Source organism: Indicator indicator, chromosome 3 (assembly GCF_027791375.1).
Source record: "Indicator indicator isolate 239-I01 chromosome 3, UM_Iind_1.1, whole genome shotgun sequence".
In the NCBI taxonomy this organism is placed as follows: Eukaryota; Metazoa; Chordata; class Aves; order Piciformes; family Indicatoridae; genus Indicator; species Indicator indicator.
Window position 1 is genome coordinate 24,543,536 of NC_072012.1, and position 17,214 is coordinate 24,560,749.

General features: G+C 36.1%; 1 protein-coding gene across 1 annotated transcript in view; it reads left to right on the plus strand.

Annotated features, from left to right (window-relative positions):
* The first annotated feature begins 1,872 nt into the window (after nt 1-1,872).
* KIF21A (kinesin family member 21A) overlaps nt 1,873-17,214 on the plus strand; it is a 50,815-nt gene continuing 35,473 nt past the window's right edge. The window contains exons 1-8 of the mRNA XM_054399783.1: nt 1,873-2,007; nt 4,261-4,428; nt 6,257-6,372; nt 9,147-9,342; nt 9,539-9,728; nt 10,382-10,445; nt 11,174-11,377; nt 14,824-14,862. Of these exons, the coding sequence (XP_054255758.1) occupies nt 1,873-2,007; nt 4,261-4,428; nt 6,257-6,372; nt 9,147-9,342; nt 9,539-9,728; nt 10,382-10,445; nt 11,174-11,377; nt 14,824-14,862 (1,112 nt within the window). The remainder of the gene's footprint in view (nt 2,008-4,260; nt 4,429-6,256; nt 6,373-9,146; nt 9,343-9,538; nt 9,729-10,381; nt 10,446-11,173; nt 11,378-14,823; nt 14,863-17,214) is intronic.

Here is a 17,214-nt window from a genome sequence, read left to right on the forward strand (position 1 = left end):
CCAAGTTAAAGACGCTGGAACTGTTCCAGTGTATATCAGCAGAGACCTGATGTGTGAGATTCCCAGTGGGATGCTGGGTTTTTCAAGTGTTTGCCTCTTAATGTTTGCCCCGATGTCTTCATTTGGATATAAACACTAAGAACGTTCTTATGAAATAATAATATATCTCCTCTTTTTCTTGATATCTTTCCTGGTTCAGATTATAATTTATAGACCTAAAATTCTGATATGCTTAATGATACTGAGTTGAAATATCTCTAAATGTACATGTACTTACCTTCAACAGACTCAGTGAAAGAGGCAGTAAACAGAAAGCAGCCTGAAACATGTAATAAATAGTTGATGTTGCTCATATGATTGTGTTTGAAAATTGTAACTAAATCTGAAGCACCAAAGTGTAAATATTGTATGAAGCAAAGTAAAAAAGCCCTGCTCAAGAAACCATGCTGTGTTACTTTTGCATACTGGTTAGTGTCTTTAATAAGCCCCTTGCACAAAAGCTGTTTTATGTTAAATTCCTTCCAGGGCAGGAACTATTTACTGAAATTAAAGAGAGACATAGAATTATGAAGATGTGAGAGAGGAGATGAGAAAAGGTGTGATGGCAGAGAGTGCAAGTGGAGTGAATTTGAGGTGTGTGGAGGAGGGGGGTGCTCATCTGAATCAGCAAAACAAGAAAAGCCCAAGGTCAAACCTGAAGATGGCAGGTGCCTGCTGCAGAAACTACTGCCACTTGTTCTGCTGGCATTGAGTGCCTCCTCTTCCCTGGTCCCACAAAAGAATTTTCTCCCAGATCTGCTGATGTAGAAGTTAGTGCTGCTTTGGGTGACATAATAGGTGTGCAGGTGACTTCATTTGCAGTTGCACAGTTCATCATCCTGTTGTCCTTTTTAAGTTTGGATGTTTCACAGCACCTTCCCCCCTCCCTCTTTTTCCTCCCCTCCAAGAGCCTTGGTACTTTGATTTTTAGGACTTTGTATGTGCCATGCACAGATTTATTAGTCTTTGGAGGAATTCCTTCTCAAAGTAATATGTTTTTTGCTTTTTTTTCCCTCTCCTCAGCTTTACAATGAAGAAATTCTCGACTTGTTTGACACCACACGTGATATTGACGCAAAGAACAAAAAATCAAATATTAAGATACATGAAGATTCAGCAGGAGGAATTTATACAGTGGGTGTTACAACCCGAACTGTGAATGGCGAGTCAGAGGTGATAATTGAAAATAAGTTACTCTGTGGCATATTTAGTGTGTTCCAAAAATGTCTGTATGTTTTGATAGGCTGTTAAAAACAGATTATGCTTGGTAACATCTGTGGCTGGACAATTTAGGTGTAAAATTTAGCTGAATTATTTTTCCCCCTGTAGCCTTAAATCTGATAAATGTTTGGTTTGAGTGCATTCAACTTCCACTTAAGACTATAGGAATAGACTTTTGCTAATCATACAGTTCTGCTGGGAGAGAAAATATTGGTGTGCGTAAATCTTAAATATGTTGTTTTTCCTGTAAGAGGAAAGCTTTGCATGATGACTGATGTGAAGTAAACTGCTATTCATCTATATTGCAAATCTGAATACAATTGTTGTGCTGTACATTTTGTGTACAATTTTTATACTCTTTTTATACATTTTGCCACAGGTGAATGGAATGACGATTGCTCTTTTACTATCAGGGACAGTAAAAAGAGGGCTACAAAGGTTTAAGTGTTTTGTTACAGAAATTGGAAAAAATTCTTGTAGTTTGCTTAAGAATCTCTTGTACTTTTTGGTGTGTAGGAATGAAATAATAGCGAAGAAAAATGCATATTCATAGGCAAAACACTTTTTATTTAAACCTGAAGCAACACAACGTACTTCTTGTTTGTTGTCTAGATGATGCAGTGCCTGAAGCTGGGGGCTTTGTCTCGAACCACTGCGAGCACTCAGATGAACGTCCAGAGCTCACGGTCGCATGCCATTTTTACTATACACTTGTGTCAAACCAGAGTCTGCCCTGCTTTTAACACTGTACGTATCTTTGCTCGTACTAAACATTACTCACATTCTGAGAAATGGTTGTTCAAGTCTTGTTTTGGCAGCCACTACTATCTGAATTGCACTTTGTCAAGATGCTAGTCATCATCATGCTTGATGAATTTGCTAAGCATTATAGTAATTTGATTTAATCTGTGCATATGTAACCATCCTCTAGCCAGAGGCAACCATAAACTGCAGCTTTTTACATGAACCTGCTCATTCTCCTCTAGCCTTTTCTTCAGTATTTCATTGCAGCATAGACAAGAAAGTTAAAATGTAATTTACCTTTAATTGGGAAAGTGTTTTTAAGTGTCTCAGTAGTTACTGGATTTAAGCTTTCAGTCAGCTAATTGAAAATGCTTGGATAGTCCAGCCTGTTGGTATCCAACAAAGAGGAAGTAGAAAAGCATTTCTTTCTGAGCCTTAGTGTATATAAATAGATGCATATTTGGACTACAAATGTTATTAAATGTGTGCACTTAACATGAAATCTAAACTATGTATGTACACAGAGCTGTTCTGTAGAAGACTTTCATGTGACTCTTCAGTTGTTAGTTCGTGTTGGTGTTCTCCTGTAAAGAGGAGAACTCTGAATAAATCCATGTTACTGAAAACTGTAGTAGGGGGTCAAAAATTTTTAAAGGTATGAAAGGTTGTAAATTTGGTGAACTAAACATCTGGCTAGCATTTTACACATACCACATTTTTAAGTGTGTGGAACAGTGTATTTGTAGTGCCTTTTTTTTCTTTTTTGAGGGGTTGATTTTCTTTTTTTCCTTTTAATGCCACAAATAATCATTTGCAGGTAAAATGAGAGTTGCTTCCTGCTCCTTTGTGGTATGTAGACCTGCTTTATACACCTTTTAGAAACATTTCAAGCTTTCCACATTGAAACTGTGGATCGAATGGTGTGGGCAGCTGTCTTCTTACTTGGGAGGGACTGGTATTGTACTCATAGCCCAGATAGGACACCTCACTCACTGATGGGTGACACTGTCTGCTCAGAGGTTTTGTTCAAAACTGCCTATGTATCTGGGAAGCGATCTAATTTGTCTGGGAGCCTTCTCTCCTGCAAGCTGTCAGCACACCAATCTACTTGGGCTGGTGCACTTGCATCCTGCCCCACCAGTTTAACTACCCACCGAACTCTTGCCTGACTGTGCCAGTTGTTTAACAGAGGCCTATGTTGGAAGAGGGTAATTGGCTGCCTTATGTGAAACTGTGCTTTGTTTCACCTTTTTTTGGGAGATGCGAGCAAGATAATTTTTCTGCAGCTGGGCATTGCTAGATCCTTAACCTGTGAAGATGGAACCCTTTTCTTTCCCTGTGGTTAGGAGAGTAGAGGTTAGACCTCACATTGGCCTCTGAACACTCCTTGAATATAAATTAAAATGAGACATTTCTCATTCAGTGTTGCTTTCCTGACAACAAGTCCAACTATACTTAAAATAAATCTAAAGCTACACTAATTGACAGGGCAAAAAAGGTTGAAATTATCTAATAAAAAAAGATTAATTTTGCTGCCATGCTTTCAGAAAGACTGAGGCTGTGGTATCTGCCTGTAGTGCAGTGCATTCCTGGGCAGACTTCCTGCACTGTGGGAGACATGCATCAAGTGCCAGTCATTACAGCACTCTTGAGGGAGTGAGTGGGGGGAGAAGGGAGCCTCTTCTTTCCTTTTTTACCTCTGCTGTCCTTATTTTCTGGTCAAGTCAGAAGTGCTGGTGGAAAACTGATTACTAAAAAAACTGTCCTAAAAATTATTCCAAATATGCATGTAAGGAGTCAGGCCACAGGGAAGCTCATGATGTGGATTAGAGAGGTATAAAATCGAAATATCTTTATTTGGTGTGTTTATGAACTAGGTGGGTCTGGCAATTTTGCGGGATAACATAATAAAGAGGGGCTTTTAAATCAATTTCCTTTGACAATTGATGCAAGGCTTGCATTCCAGGTGAGGTAGAAATTTTGTTGCCTACCTTGCTGAAGACTCCTATGTCTTATATATGTATTTCCCTGTTCCTCCATCAAGAAAAAAATTGTAGCTCATTCTTAAAGTAATTGATATTTGTCTAGAGCTGAATCTTCAAGGATGGTATGTTAGCATGTATGATGAAACAGTTTTTTGAGAGATACTGTTGTTATAATGAGTAGATAAGGAAGGAGGTGCATGTGACAGTAATTGTTGATTGTTTGTTAATGTGAAAGATCTTACCAAGCTTTATGGGTTCTTCTTTATTTCAGGATAATGCCACTGATAACAGAATAATGTCTGAATCTTCTGAGATAAATGAGTTTGAAACTCTTACTGCCAAGTTCCATTTTGTTGATCTGGCGGGATCTGAGAGGTTAAAGCGAACAGGAGCTACAGGAGAAAGGGCAAAAGAAGGCATTTCCATCAACTGTGGCCTAGTAAGACTTGTTTTTATAGGCTACTGGTAGCATCTTCTCTTCCTTTCTGGACCACTTGTTTTTAGTAATCTCTAAAGCAGAAATGCATTGTGTGTAGAACAAGGACTGTAACATGACACACAACAGTATATATTGGGTATATGGGGTTCTGGTTTGGTAACATGTCCTTGATTGATTGTACTAGACCCCAACCAACCAATTCTAGAACTTAAAACTGCTGTGAAAGATAGTTACTCTAACTTTTAAAAGACCGTTTAGAGTTCCATTCACCTTTTTAACTTTTCTGTTATGTCAAGACCAAAACAATTGGAGGACATCATAAGACGGTTTTCAAAGACTACAAGCATGTAAAACACAGACAATGAATAAGCTGACTGATCAATAAATGGTTGTTCTTTGTTATAATTATGAAACATAAATTATAAAGATTATAAAAAAAAACCCAAACCAAAACCACAAAACGAAATAAGAAAACCCCTAAACAAACAAAAAAATCCTAACTAAATCATTTTTAGACGGAAATAATTTTTTAAATCTGTAGCATCACTTCATTTTTTTTTCTCTATACTGACTTGCAGGTTTTTAACTGTATTGAATGTTTTACTTAACATTTACTTAACTAAACTGCCAAGTGGAGTTGGTCATTATCAGTAGAGACTGTAGTTCTGTGCCTTTGTTTTGAGCTGTTTGGCTATGTGAAGGCTCTGTGCAATTCTCTTAAACATATATTTCTGTATCTTTATTTCATATGTGAAAACACCTTTTCTCTGGTCCAGTGTATAGTATCAGCAAGGTATCTACAGCTGGAACGTTCTTGGTGATTCTTCTGCCACCACAGCAGTAGTTTTATAGTTATTCTGGTTATATTATAGGGAAGAGAAAGAATTTGGTTCAGTTTTGTCATTGATAAAAGCACAAAGCCAACAGAAATCTGTGGATTTAGATGACATAGATGTGTCCTTATCAAACAGGATGTAGAATGCACAAAGTTAAAAGTCACTGTGATAACAATATTATTTTATATGATCACAGAACTTTGTTTCTGAGTGGATTTCAGCCCTCAACTTTGGGAAACAGATTGAAAATGATTTAAGCACTTCAAAGGAGTCACAGAATGTTGTGTAGAGTTTTTTCAATTGCTGGATGCAGTGAGACCGTTTTCACAGCAAATGCCTGGTGACTGTACAGGGTGCCATCTAGAGGACTGTTCTTTAATTTGCCGTATCATTGAAGTACATGCCATGTATTAGGTTGTTTATAAACATGAATTAAACCCTTTTAGTAGTGAAATAGAATAACCATGAACTAAACTGCAAACCTTCACTACTTAAATCTGTATCAGGCATTTCTTATTTCATATCTGTAGAGGTAGTACTGGGTTTTTTTGTATTCCTGCTTCATATTTCATTCTAATTCTAGCATAAAGAAAAATTGATAACATTAATTTTAGAAAGTAATATATCTGCTGCTAGAAGCAAAGGCCAGCTTTAATAATCTTTGAAGGTAAATATCTCATAAAGTAGTTCTAACTTGAGTTTGTGACTGATGTGAGATATCAATAATGCACACAAGTTGTGGTAAGCACTGAACACTTGCAGATACCAGACTACAAGTCATCTGATTCCCTGTTGATAGCACAAAAGTATATAGTTATGTACTGTAAAATATAAATATAAAAATACTCAGAGCTATTTTGTATGTTAACTTTCATGAATATATTGATTTTTTTTTTTTTTCACAGTAGATAGACACCAGTTTATTAGTTTATAGCTGGTTTTAAATTAAAACTGCTTAGCTGGTTTTAACTTTGTTACATGCAATTTTATAGTTGGCACTTGGCAATGTAATAAGTGCACTTGGAGATAAAAGTAAGAAGGCAACTCATGTACCATACAGAGATTCAAAGCTTACACGGCTACTTCAAGACTCTCTTGGGGGAAACAGGTATGAAATCTAGAATATTTTATGCGTTTCACTCTAAGCATGAATGAATACATAATCTTCAGAAAGTAAAATAAACAAAAATCGAACAATTATGAAACTAGACACTCTTTTTGTTGGAGCACAGCTCTGGAAGTAAATTGTCATGATAGAACATGCTGGCGATGAAGGGAAAAGATTTTTAAAGAGGATTTTTGCATTGTGTTTTTCAGTGCTGCTGCAGCTTTACTAGACATGAGGCACTTTTAAGTTACAATTTTCAGTCCAAGCTTTTTCCATGGAGACATCATTAGATTGTTGATAACATAAATGTTAAACTTCATTGTGTTATAGCTTATTGATTACAGCATAGTTTAAAACTGTGATAAGTTGTCTCTACTTTGGAGTGTTGCCCTTTTTTTAATGACTTTTTTTTTAAATTTTCTTAATGACACTTAATTTTTCTGATTGCTGTGCATGGGAACTTGGAGACTGCAAAAAAAAAAATGGAAGTGCCTGTGGTAAAATAAGCTCAGGATATGGTGTATCTGTCCAGTTCTCTGATGGTGGATTAGACAACAAACTAGTTTATCACCAGAACTGTTTGTATGAACCTATTCCATATATTTACTCCACATGCAAAGAAGAAAGGCCTCTGGAAGCTTTGTCTAAGCAAATATCAACAAATTCTTTTAAAACAATACAGATTTTTGTTTGTAACATGAACATCTACAAATACAAAAGGGAGTGCAGCTGAGTGTGTTTTAGCAAAGTAGTACTCTTATTCCTCCTCTGTTTAATCCAATATGGCTGACTGCTATTTTTAGGAGGGTGGGAAGTTTTCTGGGTATTTCACAAAGGAATTAAAGAAGTGGAAGAAAATTCTTATTGTTGTTCTACTCTTCAGAGAGTACTTTAGTAGTACTTTGCAGCAGTGTACTGTGAGGAAAAGATCCAGGCAAGAGAAAGGCTAGAATTTTCCAAAGTGCTTAAAGGAGGCAGAAACTTAAGAACTATGGAAGCTAGCAGAAATCAAGAGCGTAGCTCTTCTAAACTCTCTCTGAAATTAGCTATAAATAGCATTTATTGAGTAAATTTTATATCAAGTACTCTAGGTAATGAATGTATTTTCAAACCACTTCTAAAATTGTGCTGTTGTTGAAACATTTAGATTTTTTCCCATCTTACAGCTTTACTGCTCCCTCTCCTGTTCATCAGGCGAAATTGCATGGTTTACTGTGCAAATACTGTCCCAGAGCATTTTCAAGTATATTCACATTTATTCTTTCTGTCTGATGTTAAATTTGTGGCCATTCCACTACCACAATATGTTTTTAATTGTGATGTGCATGCCTAGCCAAATTAGCAGTTTGCCATTAAAGAAGAGTTATACATATTAACACAATTTGAATAGTTTCTTATCCATACTTTGTCAGTGTGGAAAAGCGAAAATAAATATGCATTTTTTTCTTTTGGGAAATCAGATTATTAGTTTTTCTGTTAGCCTGCTCTGTAGCTTTTCAACCTCCACTGTAAGTATTACTGTCTACATTGTTTCTGTTTTGCAAATACTTGAGGTTTTCTAGCAGTGATTCAGGTGAAATTGCCGTGAGTTCTGAGTTAACTGTGATGAAAGCCTTATATTGCTGTACTATTTACACCATAATCCTGATTTTTATCATGGGATATACAGGTTGAGAGCATACTCCATGCTACAAATGCAAGACTGGTGCTGGCTGGTCTGTCTGCTCAGGGAAAAAAATGTTTTCATTCCAGCCAAATGTTTTTATCGCTCAACAGGCAGGCAGAGAAACTGGAGTCCCTTCCCTCGCTCCTTGGAGCACACATTTCACGTCAGATAAGAACAGCCAAGATGGGTCAGAGTTCCAGCTGTAGACCATACTCTAAAGGTGCCTATGTGGCCTAAATTCTCAGAAGTGAAAACGCCTACATTTGACAAACTGAGTACTCCCCTCAGGCTTTAGAGGAATTAGCTTCTCTATTGAATCTTTAAGTTTAGGGGGTTGTGTTAGTGTACTGTGTCCAGGGACAAACAAGTTAATCCCTGCAACCCTTTGAGGCAATTATCTTCACCATGCACGCTAGTAAACTAAACTACAGCCTGAGGATACAAGGAAGATTCTATTTCAGCAGTTCTTCCTCAGACTTTATGCACCTTTGTATCAGTTCTCCAAATTGTTGTAGTCCTCAAAAATAGGTAGGGTTAAGAATGCTAGATGTATTGTAGGAATCCAAAAGGAAGATGGTGGTTCATAGCTCACTTGGAGCTAGAGCTTGGGTCCTGCTGCTTTTTGTGGAAATGCTCTAAGCAGTGGTGTTACACATGGAATATATACAGTTCTGGATGGATGTACTAAGGCTAGGTGCTGACTTTTGGGCTTCTGTGGGAGGACAACTAGACAAGAAGTACCTTAGACATGCACGGGCAGCTGAGCATTCAGCTAGTGTTCAAATTATGTAGGTAGGCACTTCAGGAGTTAAAGTGGGTGGTCCTAACAACTGTGTGATGTAAATCTCTGTGTAGGACTTTAGGTGGATCTTAAAGGCTTACATCTCAGTTTATGTGATTGTTCCCCATCTCCTGTGCTCAGATAATAAAGATGCAACAGTGCTGAACTTTGTCGTTGACAGTCTACATCTGTGAGGTGGGCTGAGAAAGATGTTTGCAAATGCTATGAAGTCACTATTTTTGTTTCACTTTCTATCTGAAGGCCTGTTAGCTTGCTTGTACTCTTTCTTATTGGTGAGTAATGCTGATTTATGTTTCTAATTTCCAGTCAAACACTCATGATAGCATGTGTAAGCCCTTCAGATCGAGACTTCATGGAAACCCTAAACACATTAAAGTATGCCAACCGGGCACGGAACATCAAGAACAAGGTGATGGTTAATCAGGACAGGGCTAGTCAACAAATAAATGCTTTGCGCAGTGAGATTACACGACTACAGATGGAACTCATGGAATACAAAACAGTAAGTTTATCCTCTTAGGATTTCTTCTGCTTTAAAATGCCTATCCATTTATCAGTTGTTTTAAACACTTCGGGAGAAATTATTTTGCTACAAGAGTCTGTTTGGAATTCCAAGTACTCTGTAGATTGCCTTTAAGTTAAAAGTTTTTCATATGTAGGTCAGCCTTTACGAGTAATAAAATATTTACTTTCTTAAGGGTAAAAGGATTATAGATGAAGAAGGCGTTGAAAGCATCAATGACATGTTTCATGAAAATGCAATGCTGCAAACAGAAAACAACAACTTGCGTGTTAGAATTAAAGCAATGCAAGAGACTATTGATACGCTGAGAGCCAGAATAACACAACTCATGAGTGATCAGGCCAACCAGGTGCTAGCCAGAGCAGGTATGCTGTGCATGGATTGCTTCCTAAGTTCATGAACTTGAATTGGTTATTTTCTTGCTTTGTGGGTACCTTGGAATGAAGTTATAGGGCATGTTTTGGCAGGAATAGACCCTTATCTGATTCATTCCTCTCTTTCTGGAGACTGCTATTAATAGAAATAGTTTGGTACCCCTATATGACCATTCATTTAGGGCTGTGAGTTACATGGAATGGGAAATAATACTTCAGGGTAGGAATTACTCATATATTTAGCTATACATGGACTTAAATCTTTGGATGAGGATCTTTGACAGACATGGGTTGAATGTTGGCTCACTTTTCACCTCACAGAACAATCAACCAATTGAATTATCATGACTGCATTGTTCTTTTGTGCACTGTCAGATTACTTTTGATTTATGGTGCATATATTGTTAAAAGGTGCTAATATGGCAAACAAATGAAATAGAAAAAATCACTTATAATAATCCTGATCATATGACATAGAGGAACTGAAAATTTAATGCAATTTAGGAGGAAATACATTTTTGCAAACTGAGTAAGATCTAAGCATTTATGCAGCTCATATGACTTTCTCTTTGTTGGTGTCTTTTGCCTAGTAGCTGTATTCAAATGTTTATAATGTTTCCATCCTTTCTCTCTGTCCTTCAAAGGAGAAGGAAATGAAGAAATTAGCAACATGATTCATAATTATATCAAGGAAATTGAGGATCTCAGGTATTTGCATAAAAATAAATTAGATGTTTGTATGTACTTACTTCAGCTGGGTTTTTTCCTGTGCAGGGATTACTTTAGGACAGTGGTCCTTCAGCTTCTAAGGCCTTTAGTTTCCAAGGTATTGCTCTTGGTCATAAAAAAATTAATGTTAAAGATGAAGCTGACAATCGAAATGAAAGTAAGATGTAGCCTAAATAATGATGATGACTTGATACTGTTGCACAAAGGACAGCAAGACATGAAATGATTGTTTTATAACTTCATAACCTCATATAAATTAATGAGAAATTACTTTTTACGATTTAGTGTTCTAAAAAAATTCATGTTTTAAATTTTAAAGAAGTATTAAATATTTTATAAATTTTTATTTCTGTATTTCTTGGAGTTGTATCATGCAGAGAAACTATCTGGCCTATCCTCAGTGTTAGACTTTGTGTAATGTCTATATACATACAGTGTTTGCGCATACGTACATATATATCTGTGTATATATTTCTACAGATATTTGTATGTATGATATTTAGGCTACATGATATATATAGGCTATATGATATATATAAGACATAACTTGTCTAAAATGATCTCAAGGCACTTACAACACTTGCATTTTGTGAGACTGCACCTTGGTTTGGAGTATCTTTTTAAACTGAAGGTAATACATTGCAGTTAAAGATACTAAAGAACTTTTGTGATTCTTATGATTCCCAGTCTATAATTTTTTTTTTAAGAGCAAAATTATTGGAAAGTGAAGCAGTGAATGAAAATCTTCGACGCAGCTTGTCAAGGGCTTCAGCAAGATCCACGTACTTTGGTGGACCATCAGCCTTTTCTGCTTCTATGCTTTCTTCAGAGAAAGAGACAATGGAAATTCTAGATCTAGCCAAAAAAGATCTAGAAAAGCTGAAAAAAAAAGAAAGGAAAAAGAAAAAGAGGTAGGGTGTAAATTATTATGTTATTTGTTTTCTTTTTATTAGGGAAGAGGTGTATTTCTTTAACCACTGAGATTTTGAAATTCACTAGTTGTTGCTGTGTGGATTGGGATATTAAACGTCTGTTCCTTCAAACCTTTTTACACACTAGAGTTGTTTTGCTTTTGCATCTTTTCTTCCAGTGAAGTATGCAGTATATATAGAACGAAAGTCTGTCATAATGGATTTTCTATATAATTCTGCACAATGGTAAAAGTACAGATGCTCTCTGTAAATTTTGATATTTAAAAATTTCTATTTAAATGCATCTGAAATTCAACAGATTTTCAAAACCAAAAATTATAAACTTTTTTCCTGCTGTGTGTCAAAACTGAAACAGCTTGCTGAAGAAAATATTCTGGATATTTGGGAATCGTGTGGTAGCTCTTGCAATGGCTTCTTTTCTGCTTTATTTTTTGCTTTTATGAGTGTTATTAATTTGAGGTTTTCTAATTCTCTGCAACATCATACTTTGCTATTTTTTTGCCATCCAATTTCTCATCTACTAAAATACTCATGGACATGGACACAAATGCCTGTTCAGACAGCAGTTAGCACAGCAAAGATCTATTTCTGTACTCAAAAGTTCGAGTCCATTAGAGATCTTTTCCTTAACATTTTCCATACTTCTAATCTGTTCCTTTTTCTACTAGTGGCCCTTCAGATGTCTACAAGTTAAGTGTAAAACTAAAGCAGTATAAGCCTGAAATACAGTTGAATATAAAGTAGATTTGAGTTAGTGACATCTGCAATTTTAAGTCCTATATCTATAAATCTAGCCATCACACAAATGTCTGATACTTGCAGAGAGCACTTATTTAATAATTAGATTCTTCCTTTGCATATAATTTTTCAGGGAACTCTTATATTTCTATGGGGATTTTAAGAGGTTTTGTCATGCTTGTAGGAATTTAAAGGGAGGGTAGAAGATTTAAATAAGCAGAATGTTCTGGCCTCTCTTCAGTCAAACACTTGAGTATATTCTTTTAATTGTAAATACAAGGACTGTGTATACATCAACACATTTTAAAATCAAACACACATTTAAATACATAGTAATTGTTAGGGCTGGGGCCTGAGTATTGGGTAACAGACACGACTGTGACCAGGAAGCAGATAAATGTTTACTAGATGTATTGTATATACCTCTTATAAGTAGGGGATGATTAGTTTAAAAAAAACATAATTTGGAAGTTTTATGTCACATGGTTGTACGTTTTGTGTTTTGTTGCTTTTGTTTGCTTGTTTGTGAGTTTTGTTTTTCCTGTTTTTTGTTTTGTTTTTCTCTTGAAATAAGCTTCTGTGTCTAGTCACAGTTGCTCGTACTGGGACAATTTTGGGAAAGGAATAAAAAAAGTAGTTTGATCCAGAAGTAGAGACGACTTACTCTTATTCACAGTTTTTGAGAGATTTTTTTTTTCGATCCTGGAATTAGAGGACTGTAGAAACATACAGGTTAGAAGTGACCTCTGGATTGCCTGGCCTCCATCTTAAAATGGGTTTTGTGTTCTATGGAATGGGATCATACTCTTCAAAGTGCTAGTGAGGTTGGAATCTGTCTACTGGCCCATCTGCAGAATTCTGAGATGTGTATGTTGGAAGCTAAAAAATAGTAGAATTTGAGGGATTATGTGTATCACCTGTCATACTTGTTACCTGCAGAGTGTTTCTATCTGATTAATGAAATGCAAAGCCTGTGTTCAGTATAAATCACTGTGAATATTTCTTTTGTTAAAACTTCAGGGAGTAGCAGTGGGTATACATTGTAACGGGACAATTTTCCCTGCCTTTTGGTAGGGATTCTTTGCTCTACTTCTGTCTTCTACAGGCATTTAGGGGGTTTTACTGCACTATTTCTCTTCAGGGTTGCTGTTCTTTAAAAATTTTCTAACTAGCATTTTCCTATTAAAATGGGGCTAGTAAGTGTAGCTGCTTGCTCCGCCTCATCTACAACATTTCTTATCTGTTTGTTTCCTGGCTATGAGTCAGTATGATGAAAGGTGCGTGTTTTTAAATACATGCAACTTACCTAAATTGTTGTGAGCTAGCATGAAGATCTAAGAGCCAGTTTCTGAATGAGCAGCAGGTATGTACTGCTATATACCTGTAGCTTTAATAAGCATCTGTCATAAAGTTAATCAGAAACGGTTTACGTAGCAGTAATCTTCTGAATACTCAAGTACTGCCATGCTTGATTGGTTTGTGTGATATACTCACTAGAAGAAGCCCCAGACTGAACCTCCAGTGTCCCTTTTAAGTTACTCAGCCTCACATACCTGGTAACCATTTTTACTGTAGAATTTTGACTTCCCTAACCTTTATTAAACTAAATTAGTCATAAAGTTGCATGGGGTTCAGTGTGTTAGCTTCTAGCTGATATTGAAGGATGATGGTAGGCAGTATAACATGAAGAGGCAGCAAAAGCTCTTGCTCAAGAATTGCTCATAGCAGGAACAGGAGGGATTTCAGTAGTTGTTGAAATTTAAGTCACCTATCTGCTTATATAAAGTTATACAGACATTTACTAATACATTCACATTTATTCAAGAGGAAAAAGTGCAAGTGAAAACACTAACACTTTGTCCATCTCATTGCTTCTGACGTATAATTTTTTTTTACATTATTAAAAAATAACAAGCAGTCATTAGCATGTACTTTTTGAATCCCAGGAGATAAATAGTACTTTCCTACTTTTTAAATAAAACCAAACAACAATAGAAAAAAGTAAATGTGGTTTGAAGATTTTTTTTTTTAAGTGTTATTCAGAATATGTTTTGGAGTATTAGTACTAAAAATGTCACATTACTATTTTGTATTATAATTTTAGTATATAAAATTAGTGCATTTTTTTTTTCTCTGATACATTCCTGATGGCATACATCTTTTGATTCAATGGTAGTACTTCTTGCAATATTCAGTATTTTACCTGCCAGTTTTAGGTGGCAAATGAAAGCTTTTTCTGGAACTAAAGTTTCGGGGTTGTTTGGTGGGTTGATTGGTTATGGTGTGGGTGGTTGGTTGTTGTGTTTTTGTGTGTGTGTGTGTGTGGTTGGTTGTTTTGGTTTTGTTTGTTTGTTGTTTTTTTGTTAATCCATTTAAGAAATTTTCAAAGTGAAATATATTGTCTATGTCTAAAACTTCTTCCTTAGTGTAACTTGAATTTGCAGTTGTTGACAATGACAGATTAGTTTTCCTACAAATGTTTCTTCTTTGTCTGTTTACTTCCCAACTTCGCAAAATGTATTGCCTTTTTACTACTTGTTGTCTCTTGATGGTGTCTTTTTAAAATTTAATTTTAACCTCCACAAGCTCATATATCATTTTTTACCTTCTTATCATTTTTGCTTTTCACTGTCTGGTTTGTCCTTCATTGGCTTGGCCTTCCAATACTGTACCTCGTGCTTTTGAAGGCTACAGAAACTTGAGGAAAGCAGTCAAGAAGAAAGAAGGTTGGAATATTTCCCAGGTTTTTAATTACCTGTCATTTCTATTAACTGGTTGTCATACATGAAAAGAAGTTGGGCAGATTCATAGATACTTCAAATTTAATTTGTTTGGTTTTTGAAAATTCTTTCCTGTGCTTTGACTTTCAAGTGTTTTAACTGAAAGAAACTTCTGTTGTGGAATTGAGGTTGATACTGGGACTGCAGTGTCGAGCAAGTGTTTGCGGGGAGGTGGGGCCTTTAAGAATTGCTATAGAATTAGGCAGATTTCTTTCTTGTATGGCCTGTATAAATTGAAAGGCAGGAGGAAGGCACAGTAGCTCATGCATAAAATGTATAGCAAACAGGATATGCCTGTAAAGAAGGCCTTGGACCGCCACATCTCAATTTAGTCTGCTTCTATATTTTTAAAAGAACGTAACTGAAGTCTTGACTGTTTTTTTTGTTTTTTTCTTCTGTTCAGTTACAGTCAGAGCAGTAGCTAACGTAGTTGTAGAGAGCAGCTAATGTGTGGGCTCTAAAAATAGAAATATACCCATTAAAAATGGGTGTAAAGGAGTCATTATTTTTCTGCTATCTACTTTGATCCCAAAAATACCCTGACTGAATTAATGAAGATTATGTGAATCCACGGATCAGTGGCACACAAATTAAGCAGTAAAGTTCTGCCTGGGAGAGCTGCTGGCTCTCCTTTCTCTTGTTTCTTCTTATTAGTTAAAGCACAAATTCTCTGTAGTGGTTAGCAATCTGCTGTGAGCCTGCAAAACAGAAACTGGAGATTTGCCTCAGTCTGAAGATTGCAGATGAGATCTGTTATTGTTTAGGCTTGTTAACCAACATAAAACAGAACAGGTTTTGGGCCGAGTAAGATGAGAAGCTGTGGAAATGAGATCCTGTGACTTGGTGTTCTCTGTTTGGCACATTTCTCTGTACAAAACTGGTTAGGCTTTTTACTTCAAGCCTCCCTGGCTGCTGTGTGGATTTGGACGGTCTCAGCAAAATTTTTCTGTCTTGCATATATATATCTCTATATACCTCTATATCTGGATTTGGTTTCACTGGTGATGAATGGGGCATAAAGAACCAGTTAGCACTGAACAGGTTAAAAAGCAGCATACAAAAAGAAAAAGCTTGTGCACAGGAGCACGGTGTCACTTAACTAGAGCTCTCTTCTGAAGCTGGCTTTTAAATGTCACTTTCCAAATTATAGTCTTGTAAAGCTACTGAATGTTTCTTGTCATTGTACTAAGTATTGGATTTGTCTAAGATTTAGACCTCAAATCTGACCTCCTTTTGTTGTCAGTGGAGGACGATGTGTATTTTTAGTTACCATGCCTGATCGGACAGCACATAACTTGATAAACTTTATGCAACTGAAGTTATGTGAGGTGTATTCCACATTATGCTATCCTTGCTGCATTTTTTGTTTTTTTTTTATCATCATCTGTGGTGTTTAGCCCTGTTCCCATGTATTTGGGATAATTTGGATTTTGCATGTGTTGTGCTACAGGAACTGGTGCTTGGTCCATCACAATTTGTAGAGTGCCATTGATTTTTTTTTTTTTTTTTTTGGGTTGTATTTTACAGTTGCATGTGGTGTCTCAAATATGCACGTAAAAATGTTAAAACTTGTCCTAATGGCTAATGCACCAAGCCTTTGAGATGAAACAAGCAAAAAAACCCCTGCTGTAATATGTATAAACCATCACTACAGTTCAGATTGCCAAGAGAGGAAAGAATAAAGAGATACTTGACTTCTAACTTAGTTTTCAATCCTAGCTTGAAAAACAAAAGCATGGAAATATACTAAATTGTAATCTTAATAGCTGGGAAATGCTTCTTTTTGAGACAGTCCTATGGCAATAATTCAGTATTTCTTGGGATTGTTGTACTAATACCTATCTTGATCATTCTCTTGATGTCAACGTAGATAACTGATCAAAAGGATAGCTACAGTATGATAAATCAGTATATTGTTTAAGGCTTATACATAAATTTTCAGATGACTGTAAGCACAGTAGGCTGTTATGGTCTGAGAGTGTAGTAATGCCTGCAATGTATGTTGTAGCTGCACACAATGTTTGTTCTTTGTTTTGTAAAAGCCATTCTGGCTACACTGCGACTTCTACACAAATATACCAGCAGTGCCGTATGCCTTAAACCAATGTGCCAATCGTTAATATGTTTTGCAAGCTAAGATTAAGAACAATTAATCATTATTTATCTGTGGGAGTTTGAAAGTTGTGTTTCGCCCATGCCTGACACCTGTACCTTTGTCTGACTACACTTTGTTTTTCATCTTATTTGGAATTACAACTTATGGGGAGATGGGAAGTACGCACACAGTTTGAATATTTT